Raw genomic sequence first — 14,323 nt, 5'->3', positions numbered from 1 at the left:
GGCATCTTTCAAACCCTTTAAAAAGATCCCCGCCCCACCACCTGCCACCACTGACAGTGCCGGATTTAGGGTGGTGCGGGCGGTTCCCTCGAACAGGGTGCTGAGCTGAAGAGGCACAAAACTGAGAAGTTCCATAACTGAGAAGATCCATTTTGGGGCGCTAAATTTTGGCCTTGCACAGGGTGCCATATTATGAAAGATTACCAAAGTCCACCTCTGTCACCTCTGCACCTCTGTCAGCAAGAGCCTTGCTAACCCCAAAGAGCCTTGTGGAACCCTGAATGGAGTCCTTGCCGTGGCACAACAAGCATCTCAAACATAGTCCCCAAGAAATGCTCCGTTCTTTTGTCCTCCTCTCTAGAAGAAGAAGAAGAAGAGTTTGGATTTGATATCCCGCCTTTCACTCCCTTTAAGGAGTCTCAAAGCGGCTAACATTCTCCTTTCCCCTCCTCCCCCACAACAAACACTCTGTGAGGTGAGTGGGGCTGAGAGACTTCAGAGAAGGGTGACTGGCCCAAGGTCACCCAGCAGCTGCATGTGGAGGAGCGGAGACGCGAACCCGGTTCCCCAGATTACGAGACTACCGCTCTTAACCACTACACCACACTGGCTCTCTAGCAGTTCTCTGCAGTATAGAGTGTGGATACATTTTATTTTTAACAACATATTTGGATTCCGCCCAACTGGATACCAGCCCAGTGGTGGTGTAACCATAGCTTAGTGGAATGCCTGCGCCGCAAGGTCCTTTCAGTGGCTTCGGAGAGGAAGCCCCAGGAAAGGAGGCAGAGGGCGGGGACCACTTCAGCACTGACCAAGAGGTGAAAGGGTTAATTGCACCCTAACCTTTCTGACAAGCTTGTGGTGGCCATGTGGTTAGACCGCTTAACTATGTGCTCAGTGCTGCTGCAGTAACAAATGATGTTGACAAATTGGAAAGAGCTCTGAGGAGGAGAGCAGCAGCAACATGCTGGAAGCCAAGCCTGAGAGCACAGCCTGGAGGAGCAACCAGGGAAGTTTATCCTGGGGGGCAACATTAGGCCATGGAGGAGATATGTTGGATGTGACCAAATATTTTTAAAAGGCCAGATAGAGGACAGCCACAGTTGCCTGCCCGTCTTTCAAGGACAGCACAAGATGCAATGCTTTTTGGAGGTAGAGTTGGGTGGAGTCACACAGAATTTTCTGCAGAGAACTGAAGAGAACAGGGCCACTTCCAGGTCATCAAAAAGTGGACATAAAATTTGCACATGCTAATTTATCTGTGGGACGTGGGTGGCACTGTGGGTTAAACCATAGAGCCTAGGACTTGCCAATCAGAATGTCGGCGGTTCGAATCCCCTTGACAGGGTGAGCTCCTGTTGCTCGATCCCTGCTCCTGCCAACCTAGCAGTTTGAAAGCACGCAGTGCAAGTAGATAAATAGGTACCGCTCCGGCGGGAAGGTAAACGGTGTTTCCCGTGCACTGCTCTGGTTCGCCAGAAGCGGCTTAGTCATGCTGGCCACATGACCCAGAAGCTGTACGCCGGCTCCCTCGGCTAGTAAAGCGAGATGAGCGCCATAACCCCAGAGTCGGTCACGACTGGACCTAATGGTCAGGGGTCCCTTTACCTTTACCTTTAATTTACCGTATTTTTTGCACCATAACACTCACTTTTTTCCTCCTAGAAAGTAAGGGGAAATGTTTGTGCGTGTTATGGAGGGTATGCCTACGGGTGGCATGCCTACGGATTTTCCTCCTCTAAAAACTATGTGCGTGTTATGGTCAGGTGCGTGTTATAGAGCGAAAAATACGGTATCTGTATCAATGTGCATTTAGAAATAATTGCAGTGATTTGTGGAGCAATACAATGCATCTCAACTCAGCACAGAAGCTTGTAACCAGGTGAGCTGGGTGCTCTCGCAGCTCAGCCTATTGTCCAGATGATGCTAACTGTGGATGGGCTACAAACGCATACATACAAACACGCACACAAGCACACGCACACACACCCCTTCCTTCTTAGGGTGCTTTACCTTTATTTGGATCTGGACCAGACAGCCCTTCAAACAAAGGACTCTCTTCCACAATGCAGGACACATGGCCACCCTGGAACTCAGAAGCCTTGCAGAGAGAGTTGCTGCTGATCCCCAGAGAGCCTGTGTGGGTCTGGCTAGGAAAAGGCAGTCTTCAGAGTGAAAACTTGGACAGGGTGCAAGAAAGCACAACAATGCCTTGGCATCTCCAAGAGTTCTCCCAACTAGCTTGCAATCTTGGGTCTTTTCCCTGTAACTCTAAACCTTAGCTGTGTTTAATTCCCGCCGCCCCCCTCCCATCTTTCCCAAGGAGTGAATCACTTCTTGAAAAACAACCCAACTGCTTCCTGATGGACTATGCTGTGTGCACGTCAAGAAGGAAAAGCACCCCAGAGTTTGAGCTGGTGGGGCCTGGGCTAGGGAAGCTGACAAAGAGAAGACCTGCCAGCGCTGCTCTCTGCCTTTGCTGGCTAGTGAGGGGGATGCTGGACTCAAGAGAGCACATGGCTGCCTATAATTAAAGTGGTACATGGTTGCATTAGAGAAGGGGTTCCCCAACCTTTTCCACTCCCCACCCCAGTTCCATAAACACATAAAGCCAGTGCCCCCTAACCTACCCTTTAAAAAATAACATTTAGAATAGTGGTTTGCACAACCCACTAAGGAATAAAATAACTTGATATAATTCAAAACACTAACCATTAATTGCACATTTATTCAAAATTCAGTTAAAACTATCCCCCCTGACTATTCCAACTGAGCTATTTCGTTTAGTTAATTCAACAAAACTGGGGAACTTGATCCAGTGATGCCAGCTTTTTGAAGTCTGATAGTTATTTACACTTCCTGTACCCCCTGCCCTGCCCCCCCTGGCCTCTCTCCACCCCCCAGGTAATCCCACTTCTCCCCAGGTGCCTCTGGCCACCTCTGATCAGGCCACCTCCAGGAGTTGACATCTATTCAGTACTGCTTTGGCTGAAATGGACCACGAGTCCATCTGCTCAAATTGGTTGCCATTATTGGAGATCAAGGAGGCTCTAGATTCCCAAAAACAAGAGAAAAGGGGGTTAAGAGAAAAGGTTTGTTTGTTTTCAAGGGAAAGGTGTTTTAATCTAGGCTCCTCTTACTTTGTGGCCTCAGATGTTTTGAACCAGCACAGCCTCCATCTGCTGCAGCCAGTGCAGCCCAAGACAGGGGCAAGATGGCCAGCCCCTACGAAAGACAAAGAAGATGGGCCAAACAAAATATTGGAGGGGGCACCCTGGTGTCACTGGTGATGGATGCGCGTGCCGTGCGCCCAGGCAGGAGAGGCAGAGAGCAGCCGGCGCACCATCTTGTTTTCCAAACATGCTGCTGTTCTCAGAGCATGTTGACGGGGCCGTTGCCATGGCAAATAATGCAGCCCAGGCTGGGAAGCCTCTCTTGTTCGGGGCTGTCAAGCAGGCCTCTTTTCCATCCTGTCTCCTCTGACGGAAACAACTGGAGCCCTTCCCCAGAAATGGCATTTCTTTTTCAAAAGCTCTCTCTCTCTCTCTCTCTCTCTCTGTACTGGCCTCATCAGGAAGCTCCCAGGAAATGCTCCTCTGGAGGAGGGCTGGATGGAGCTGGGAAGGTCAAGGGGCACAGGGCATTGAGCTGTGCTGTGGCCATGCCAAAGCCCCTCTCCACAGAGAACACAGTCTTCTCCACAAACAAGACAGGGGTTTGATGGGCTGGGCTTCTGTTTATTGCCCCCAATTTTAACATGGAGCATCTTCTTTCCTCCTTTTGGCTACAGTTTGCTTTTCACTCTTCCCCCCACCCCCTTGCATTTCTTTTGTTCTTTTGTTTTGCTTTTAACCATTTGTTGCGTTTGTATTTTTAATGGATCGTATTCTACATTTTTATGCCTTCCCAGGTACCTAAAAGCACAGGAAATGGTTTATCATTATATTGTTCTTGCTGGTTTTTTTAATGGTGGCCTTTAAGGCAAGCAGTTTGCACAATGGAGGGCCCTGCTTGGTGTGTGGCCACGGACAGCTTTGCAGATGCGTGGCACGCTTTCAGCTTTTGTTCTGAGAGAGATGGCCAGGAAAGCCCTCAGATTAGAAATACAGGGAATGCCGAACCTGCATGGAGAATGGCATGGAGCAGGCAAGGGGGAGGCAGAATGGCAGCAGGGCACACCTTGAGTGATGTGATGGGCACTACACAATTAGGTACCAGTGCCAGTCATGTGATGACAGTCCATTTGACAGCAGCAACACACTCCCAGTCCCCCATGGAGGCCCCAGCAGTGTGTGTGTGTGTGTTTGTGTGCTGGACCTCAAAGAAAGCCATTCTGAACTCCCGAAATAGCATAGCAATGTCTGTGTAGTTTTGCAACAAATGGAACCATCTCAAAACCTCCAAAGAACCAAGAGATTCCCCTCCCCACATCTTTCTACAATGGCGAAAACTGAAAAACTTAATTCTCCATGGCCACGATTCACCTTACTTAGCCACCAAAAGCCGCCATTGTGCCTTTCTGTTTTTCTTTCTAAGTTGTGGGGCAGTCACTCAGGCTGGCCCCTCTCTCTATGTCCACAGCCTTTCCATAAGTGTTCATTCCTCTGTTCCATCCTATTTCTGCATTAATTTGAGATTGGTTGTTTTGTTTTTTGCTTTTAAAAAGACTGCATGAAAAGTCACATTGAAATGTGCATTTTTAAATGAACTTTCTATCAAAACAGACATTTCTAAACACATTTTCTCTTGAAATACACTTTGTAAATGCCCTTCCCCTCAAAATAAGTGTTGTAACAAGTATCTTGGCATGTTTGGGGGGTTGTGTTGGAACACTGGGGGGGTGTGAAAGCCAATGGGCAACTTAAGGACCAGTCTGCACATTAGTTTGGGAAGTGTGGATAAGGTCAGCCCATATCAGAAGGAGCAAAGAAAGAATTTCCAAGCAATTCTCTAACACCCCCTGAAGGCAGGACAGAAGTTTGCTTTCCCTGTGGTCATGGGAACTGGACCTGGTGCAAGCTGCAATGCAAGAGTAGACTACCAGGTTTAATCCCCTTTGTGACAGAGGTATTTAGACCAGAAGGAGCCGTGGCTCCTTTTGCCACAACTAGGGCACACATCTCGATGAAGCCGCTAGGTGCCGTCATCAGGGGGTTTGGGGCTGAGTGTTATCATCAGCAGGACAGCTGGTGATGTGCAGCTCTTCCTCTCTCCCTACCTTCTGTGTAGCTGTGTCTATGCTGAACCAGTGCATGGGCTGGACGAGGGCCCAGGAAACGGAAGTTGAATCCTGATAAAATGGTGCTTCTGCTGGCAGGTGGTTCTTCTGTCTGGGAACTGGGTGTCTGGCCTGTTCTAGATATTTGCCCCACACCCAATGAAGAAGCAAGCATGCAGTCTTCTCCTGGATCCACCATTGTCACAGGAAGCCCAGGTGGCCACTTGCAGCTATGGCTGGTTTGCCAGCTATGGCTGTTCCTGGATCAAGATCACTTGGCCAGAGTTTTGCATGCTCCAGGAACATCCTGCTTTTCGTATTGTAATGCGCTCTATGTGAAGACAGCCCAGAAACAGTGGCTAGTACAGCCGGCCTCTAATGCCTTTCTGCATTATGGGTCCAATTCAAGGTGCTGATGCTCACTTATAAAGGCCTCCAGGCAGTCAGCTGGGGCTCTCACATCAGCTGATAGGGCCCTTGCTGCTGTGCCACAACTGTGGAACTCCCTGTCCTCGGGGTCCAGATAAACAGCCACATCACTTAGGGGCTTCCACTGCCTTGTCATAACACACGTGGGGGGGTCATTTAAATCAGCCCTGGAGTCTAGGGTTGCCTGGGGGGCCCTTCCTGTGGACCCTCTTTAGCCACCACATATCTTGTCAGGGGAGCGGTTTATTTTTGTGTGCTGGAAACTGCTTTGGGACCATGTTGTATAAAAATGCATGTTATAAAATAAAACGAACTTGTGGAGTCCAACTGAGGCAAAGTCTGGACAAACTAGCCTGGTCTGCAGGGCCTCCTGAGTGAAAAGGAAGTGGGGGGGGCACACTTTCCAAACGTCCCAAGGCAAACGTTCCAAACGCTAAGACAACGGATCCAAAGCACATTCGCAACTGAACATAGGGAGAGAAAAATGCATTTTAAAACACGCACGTCCAAGTGCGTATTTACATGTCCGGGGGGGGGGGGGCGCTGCAAATGGATGTAGAAATAGGGTGAGCTTGGTTGGGTGGGGTGAGCAGCACATCTGGATGTGGCCCAGATGCGCTTTGGGGCTTCCACCAGCCAAGTCGTTCGATGCTGCCCGCGCCCGGCGCCGGCGCGCCTCCCGCTCAGACCCGCAGGCCTGGGGGGTCGGAGGCGAGCGGGGTCCTGGCGCTCCCCCCTCCGCTCCCCAAGTGCCTCCAGCCCAGCCCGTTGGCACCCCGCAGCCGCCAGAGGCGCTTCCTAGCCGCCGCCCCCCAGCCCTCGCCCGGCTTTCATTCTTTGGCTGGAGGTTCAGGGTCACCCGCGTCGCTTCCCCGCGTGGCGGAGACCCTGGAACATCTCCTGCGCACCTGCCCGGACCGGAGTGGCAGCAGCGGGCGGAGGAGGAGCCGGGCGGCCGGCCGGGGCCCTGTCCCCTCCCCGCGACGGGATTAAAGGGCTTTTGCAACCAAGTAATGCGAGAAGGATTCCCGCATTCCTCGCCGGTGACTCACGGGAGGCCTCGCTCGGGAGGACGGAGGAGGGGAAGGAAGAGAGGGAGCGCGCCAGGCAGGAGGAAGATGCTGCTGGCCCGGGAGGGGGGGACCCGGAGGGCGGGATTGCAACGGGGGGCAGGATGGGGAGGACTCATCCTGCAGCAGACCTCTGGGCAGGCAGGCGTGCTCCAGGAAAGGCCAGCCCCATCTTGGCCCCAGCTTTTCTACCAAGAACTCTCCCCCATTTTATCCCACCCCACATTTGGCGGGGGAGCACAGACCGGCCTTGTTCAAGACTAGACTTCTGACATGGGAGATGCTTAAAGGTAAAGGGACCCCTGACCATTAGGTCCAGTCGTGGCCGACTCTGGGGTTGCGGCGCTCACCTCGCTTTATTGGCCGAGGGAGCCGGTGTACAGCTTCCGAGTCATGTGGCCAGTATGACTAAGCCGCTTCTGGCGAATCAGAGCAGCGCACGAAAACACCATTTACCTTCCCGCCAGAGCGGTACCTATTTATCTACTTGCACTTTGACATGCTTTCAAACTGCTAGGTTGGCAGGAGCAGGGACCGAGCAATGGGAGCTCACCCCATGGTGGGGATTCGAACCGCGACCTTCTGATCGGCAAGCCCTAGGCTCTGTGGTTTAACCCACAGCACCACCTGCATCCCTCAGGAGATGCTTAAAGGTAAAGGTACCCCTGCCCGTACGGGCCAGTCGTGTTCGATTCTAGGGTTGTGCGCCCATCTCACTTAAGAGGCCGGGGGCCAGCGCTGTCCGGAGACACTTCTGGGTCACGTGGCCAGCGTGACGAAGCTGCTCTGGCGAGCCAGCACCAGCGCAGCACACGGAAATGCCATTACCTTCCCGCTAGGTAAGTGGTCCCTATTTATCTATTTGCAGTTTGACGTGCTTTCGAACTGCTAGGTTGGCAGGAGCTGGGACCGAACGACGGGAGCTCACCCCGCCGCGGGGATTCGAACCGCCAACCATACGATCGGCAAGTCCTAGGTGCTGAGGTTTTACCCACAGCACCACCCGCATCCCTCAGGAGATGCTTACCCGTGGGCAACTAGTGCAAGAGGGTGCTCACCACGGTGCAGGGGGGAGACACTTCCACCCTGCCGCCCTTGGTCTTGTTGTACTCCAGGAAGATCCTGCTGCAGTGTGGCATAATGGTTAGAGTGCTGGACTTGGACCTGGGAGATCAGGGTTCAAATTCCCACTCAGCCATGAAGCTCACTGGGTGCCCTTGCACTCACTCCTCAGTTGTGAGGAGGAAATAGGGAAGGAGGGGAACCATATAGACCACCTTGAGAACCTTGGAAGATAAAGGTGGTATATAAATGTAATAAATACAAATAAAATAAAATAAAGGCTAGACATCCTTGCTCTTGAGTTTTGTCCAGAAGGTTGCATATCCGGGTGGACAAAGTGGCTCTCATCACAAAATTGGGACTGGTTCCTGTGGACCAATCTGACTCTGACTGGCAGTGGCTCTCGGGGGTGGGGCCAGGGTCTGAGCCCCTTAAAACAGAAGCTACCAGGATGCCTGACACCACCAGTGGGCAACTCACGCCCCCCAGCACCTTTTATGTGGCCCCTCTACTCCTCCTGAAGCTGTTCCACTCTTGCCCAAGATATTTCCTTCCTGTTTGTTGCCTTTTCCTTGTTTTCCTGACTTTCTAAAGTCGCTCTCCCCTCATATTTCTTTGTAGTTTTAGATTTAGAACAATTGGAAGAGGCAGCATATTATTTGATAAAAGTAAATGGCTGCTTTGCTTTTGTTTTGTCTCTCTGCTTTCCCTCGGTGGTATTTGTTCATCCAGAACATTTGTGCTTGTGGCTGACCTGTCATGGGCTCGGCCTCCAGCCACTGCCAGCTTGCAGGGGACCCCCATGAGCCACCCTCATGGGAATGTGGCCCTCAAGAAAAAAAAGCCTGCCCGGGGATGAGGAAGCTTTGGCCCTCAAAATATTGCTGAATTACCGTATAACTCCTGTCATCCCTGGTTTGCTGAGGCTGATGGGAGTTGTAGTTCAGCAACATCTGAAGGACCAAACTTCCCAACCCTTCCCACTGCTCCACCCAGCCAGTATCCTCTACTCCTGCCTCCTGCAATCTGGTGATAGCCAGATCCATCAGTCCCTGTCAGCACTAGAAGAGAAGATGAAGAGCTTGGATTTGATACCCCCTTCATCACTACCCGAAGGAGTCTCAAAGCGGCTGACATTCTCCTGTGTGAGTGCCTGAGGGCCCTGCTCCTTCCTACCATCTGGCCCGGGGCGGGGCCTGACAGGTCTCACAAGGACTGCTCCTGCCACCTACTATCTGGCCCAGGTGGGGCCTCACAAGGACGGTTGTTGCCACTGATGCTGCTACTGCCCAGGAGGACCCGGAGGGGTGCAGAGTTCTTTTTAACATGTTCTAAAATTTTCCTTTCCCTTTAGATTTTCTATATATGGGGGTGGGATGGATGTTTGGGTGGGCTTGGGAATTTGTTGGATTTTGATGAATTTGTAATTTTTGCAGTTTTTATTTGTATTGTTTTATTATTTTCTGGGTTGTTTTTGTTTTTTGTTTTTATTGTTTTAAGTTTTTATTGTTTTAGGCTGCGAAAGAATAACATTAATTGCCATCAATGGAGGCTACTATGAGGCTTGGGATTGCTACCGTGGAGGGGCGAGGGAGGTATGGCGGTGGGGGCAGATGTTATAGGCGAAGGGGATCGAGATATGGATATGCTCGTACCCCTTCCAATCTGCGCCTCATCCCAAGGGACGAGGGTAGGGTGAGCAAGGATTACTCACCTCCATCACTGGTGTTGTGCAATGCCAGGTCTATAGGCAACAAAACCGCCACCCTGCGAGATTTCTTCATCTCACAGGGGGTTGACCTGGCTTGTGTAACGGAGACCTGGGTGCGCGAAGGGATAACAGTTACCTTACGAGAGATGGCGCCCCCGGGTTTCTCCGTCCTCCACCAGTCGCGGACTGTGGGCCGGGGGCGGGAGGGGTGGCATTATTAATCCGGGAAGATTGTCCTTTCGGGGCTCTACCATCGCCATCAATCCCCGGCATTGAATGTGTTGGCCTAGTGTGGGGCTCCGAGGAGAGCTTGGCTGTCTGGCTGGTGTACCGGCCACCTAGCACACCAGCAGCCACCCTGTCAGGCCTATTGGAGGCGGTGGCCGGCTGGGCCTTGGAGTTCCCTAACCTATTGGTATTGGGGGACTTCAACATCCATGCTGATGCCACGCCCTCCTCACAGGCTCTGGACCTGGTGTCTTCCATGGCGACACCAGGGCTCTCCCAGTTTGTTTCGGGCCCCACACATCAAGCAGGCCACACGCTGGATTTGATCTTTGGCGTAGGTATAGATGTGATCATGTCTCCTTCGATGAAGGTGCCATGGTCTGATCACTATGCTCTGAAAGCCAGGATTGACTTTCCACCCCCCCCCCCCGCTTAGGTGGCGAGCCGATTTGGGCTCGCCCGCATTGGCTGATGGACCCTGATAGATTCCGCCAAGCCTTGCGGGACCTTGCTCCCCCTGGCGACTCATTGACTGAGCTTGTTGAGGGCTGGAATATCCAGCTCCTGGCAGCCATCGATGAGATCGCACCTAAGTGCCCTCTGCGACCCCACAGAAACCGGGCTCCCTGGTTTACCGAGGAGCTCCGGAAAATGAAGCGGGACATCAGACGGCTAGAGCGAGTATGGCGGGGTGCCCGTGACGGAGCCTCAAGAACATCTTATAGGGCTTTTATGAAAACCTACGAGATGGCAGTGAAGGCTGCTAAGAAGTCTTACTTCTCGGCCTCCATTGCATCCGCTAGCTCTCGCCCGGCGCAATTATTTAGTATAATCATGTCTTTAACGTCCCTTGAGGGACAGCCAAATTTAAATAACAATTTGACACACAGCTGTGAGGCATTTGCGAGCTTTTTTGCAGAGGTCTTGTTGTCCGCCATGACCTCCCTGTGTGATGGCCTGGGAATCCGATTCAGAGGCTGAACCGGAGGAATCCCAGCCTACACAGGAGTCCCCGCCTCCAGGGCCGGCTGAACTGGGGCAGAGACTGCCTTGTTCCTGTCCTTGCCCGGCTTCCCGCTGTGGACCCTGCTTCGCCCGAGGAGGACTGTCTGCCGACCCTCAACTCAGGTCCTGGACCTCGCCCCACGGTAACCTCCCCCCTGGACCAGCACACCCTGCCAATTTGGATACAATAAAGGAACTGGAGGCCCCTCGACTGTCCTCGGGTCCAGTATTGGACCACTTTGACCGGATATCCCCAGCCGATGTGGACAGACTCCTCCGAGCTGGAAAGCCCACCACTTGTCCTCTCGACCCGTGCCCGTCTGGGCTGATTAGAGCGTGTCCAGACGAGGTGCGGGCCCTCCTGGGGGATATCATCAATTTGTCCCTTGGCACGGAGACATTTCCAGGGGAACTGAAGGAGGCAGTGGTGCGCCCGCTCTTAAAGAAAACATCATTAGATCCTTTAGATCTATCCAATTACCGCCCGGTTTTGAATCTTCCGTTCCTGGGTAAGGTGATTGAGAGAGCGGTTGCTGAACAGCTTGGTGGGTTTCTGGATGAAACATCGGCTCTGGATCCATTCCAGTCCGGCTTCCGCGCTGGTCATGGGACCGAGATGGCTCTGGTTGCCCTAACAGATAATCTCCGCAGGCAGCTGGATCGAGGCGGGTCGGGGCTGCTGATTCTTCTAGATCTGTCAGCAGCTTTTGACATGGTCGATCACAAACTTCTGGACCACCGCCTTGCTGATGTGGGGATCCAGGGCACAGTCCTTCAATGGCTGCGCTCGTTTCTCTCTGGTCGGGGACAGAGGGTGGCGCTTGGGGGGGAATTGTCATCACACCACTCCTTGGTGTGTGGAGTGCCCCAGGGTGCGATACTCTCCCCGATGCTTTTCAACATCTTTATGCGCCCCCTCGCCCAGCTTGTCCGGAGTTTTGGGCTGGGTTGCCATCAGTATGCCGATGACACCCAACTCTATCTGTTGATGGATGGCCATCCTGACTCGGCCCCAGACACACTGACCAGATGTTTCGAAGCTGTGGCTGGATGGTTACAAAGCTAAATCCTTCGAAGACAGAGGTCCTGTGGCTGGGACGGGACGATATGGGATTGGGGGGGCAACTCCCATCTCTTGCGGGGGTGCAATTAGTGCCAGCATCGTCCGTTAAGAGTTTGGGTGTAATCTTCGACACCTCCCTTTCCATGGAGGCGCAGATTGCAGCTATAACAAAGGCGGCATTTTTCCATCTCCGCCAAGCTAAGCAGTTGGCTCCTTACCTCTCTCGCCCTGACCTAGCCACTGTGATCCACGCGACGGTCACCTCCAGACTGGATTTTTGTAACTCGCTCTACGTGGGGCTGCCCTTGAGACTGACCCAGAAACTCCAGCAGGTGCAGAATGCTGCAGCGAGACTCCTTACGGGGTCTTCACTGCGAGATCACATTCACCCGGTGCTATACCAGCTGCACTGGCTCCCGGTGGAGTACAGGATCAGGTTTAAGGTGCTGGTTTTAACCTTTAAAGCCCTATACGGCCTAGGACCCTCGTACCTACGGGACGCCTCTCCTGGTATGCCCCACAGAGAAACTTACGGTCTTCAAATAAAAACATCTTGAAGGTCCCAGGCCACAGAGAGGTTAGGCTGGCCTCAACTAGAGCCAGGGCTTTTTTGGCTGTGGCTCCGATCTGGTGGAACGCTCTGTCACAAGAGACTAGGGCCCGCGGGACTTGACATCTTTCCGCAGGGCCTGCAAGACAGAGCTGTTCCACCAGGCCTTTGGCCAGGGCACAGCCTGACTCCCTCCCTTGGCAATCTTCGCGGAGCTCTGGCCCAATGGTTGCCAGTGGCTTGATTTGAATTGATTTTATAATGAATGGTTTTAGAGTGTTGTTTGTGCTCTACTTTTGTACTGTTTTATTGTTGTTAGCCGCCCTGAGCCCGGCTTCGGCTGGGGAGGGCGGGATATAAATAAAATTTATTATTATTATTATTTCCCTTCCTCCCCGACAATAAACACTCTGTGAGGTGAGTGGGGCTGAGAGACTTCAGAGAAGTGTGACTAGCCCAAGGTCACCCAGCAGCTGCAGGTGGAGGAGCGGAGACGCAAACCCAGTTCACCACATTACGAGTCTACCGCTCTTAACCACTACACCACACTGGCTCTCTACCAACATCCAGGGACTATGGAGTTGTAGTCAAGAACATCTGCGGGACAGGAGGTTGGGGAAGACTGGTCTCCTCTGACTTGCTGCAGCTCATGCAGAGAGGCCCTTCCTATTCCCCCCCTTACCCCATTTTATCTAGGTTGAGTATATCCTTTCTCATTCTTCCATGGAAACCATCAGATACAACATCCTTGTAGCAGCAGCAAAACCAGTTCTTTTTTCTGGAGGTACTCAAGGGTACGCAGTACAGGCACCCCCTTCAAGTGTTAAAAGTGTGGCACTTGCTGTAACAACTTCATGGTTAGTACTGGCACCTCCCCCCCCTTTAAATAAAAAAAGCAATGAGCAAAACCTTTTCAAAAACAAGGACCCCATTGGTCATCTTACCTTTAAAAATAAGCCCACTCCAGCCTGGAAGTTCTAAGATCCTCCCCCACAGACCAATCCAATATTTGGGGGTCATTTTCAGCACCCACCCCGAAGGCACAGAAAATGCCTGGAGATGCTGAACCTGTGGTTTCCTTGCCCACAGAGGGTGTGCTGTGCCACTGGGCATACTGGGCACCCCTGTGTAACATGCCCATCTTGCATTTATGGGAAAGCAAGAAGGCCAGGCAAAAGCATTGGAGGTAGGCAGCAAGATACAGATGGAGATGTATCGCTGGCCTCATGCTAAACACGAGCCTTTTAAAGAATCATCTGAAACCACTCAAAGCCCCATTATTTTAATTCCCCCCTGTGCTCACCATCACTAAAAAAGGAATGAGTGCTTCAGGATTGCCTCAGAGTTTCCAGACACGGGCGGCCTTGGATCCCATGAAAGGAATGGAGGTCTAGCTAACCCAAGGAATCCTCTCCCTTGGACAGCCTTGCAGGGAACACATCTGCTTCCGATTAGAGGGAGAAACATTTCCTAACTTGGGCTGCTTTTCCCTGTGAGGGAGTTTCCTGCCAAGCTCTGGGGCCCAGGATTGCTCAGGAGAGGTGGTCAAGAATGGGGCTTGTAAGTGGAGCCCCTGACAGGGGCCTCACTGCAGATTCATGGGGGGATTTGCTCCCCCAAGGGAACTAGGTCCCCCAAAGACTCCACGGATGGCATCACTCATGAGAAGGGCAGAGCACTGGCTGAGCATGAAACATGACCACACAGAGGCTTCCCAACAGATGTCCCAGGGAAAGCAGCCCAAGTCCTTCAAATGCCCCATAGCCTGGAAATCCACCCCCAATGTTTGTATCCAGCAGCATTGCTCCCACCAGCTGTGCACACAGAGCATAGCCGAAATGACGAGTGTCCTCATTGAATTTGTCTAATCCCTTTAAAGCCATCTAGATTTTTGGCCACCACTGCCTCCTGGGGGAGGGAGTTCCATAGTTTAAATATGTGCTGCCCAAGCAGCCCCAGTGCCCACAGGGCAGTGCCAGGGGCATGA

The 14,323-nt window shown here is 52.4% G+C and overlaps 1 protein-coding gene across 1 annotated transcript in view; it reads left to right on the top strand.

The window, feature by feature from the left end:
• The window catches only part of LOC310750941 (uncharacterized protein), a gene marked incomplete at its 5' end in the record, with an annotated part of 126,323 nt that extends 116,042 nt beyond the window's left edge, over positions 1 to 10,281 (top strand). The window contains one exon of the mRNA XM_083589334.1: positions 9,697 to 10,281. Within this exon, the coding sequence (XP_083445460.1) occupies positions 9,697 to 10,154 (458 nt within the window). The 3' untranslated portion in view covers positions 10,155 to 10,281. The remainder of the gene's footprint in view (positions 1 to 9,696) is intronic.
• Positions 10,282 to 14,323: the final 4,042 nt, after the last annotated feature.

The sequence above is a fragment of the Podarcis filfolensis genome, assembly GCF_964270895.1.
Source record: "Podarcis filfolensis genome assembly, chromosome: 16".
Lineage (NCBI taxonomy): Eukaryota > Metazoa > Chordata > Lepidosauria > Squamata > Lacertidae > Podarcis > Podarcis filfolensis.
Note: the sequence above shows the minus strand (reverse complement) of the source record. Positions and strands in the feature narration are given on the sequence as shown.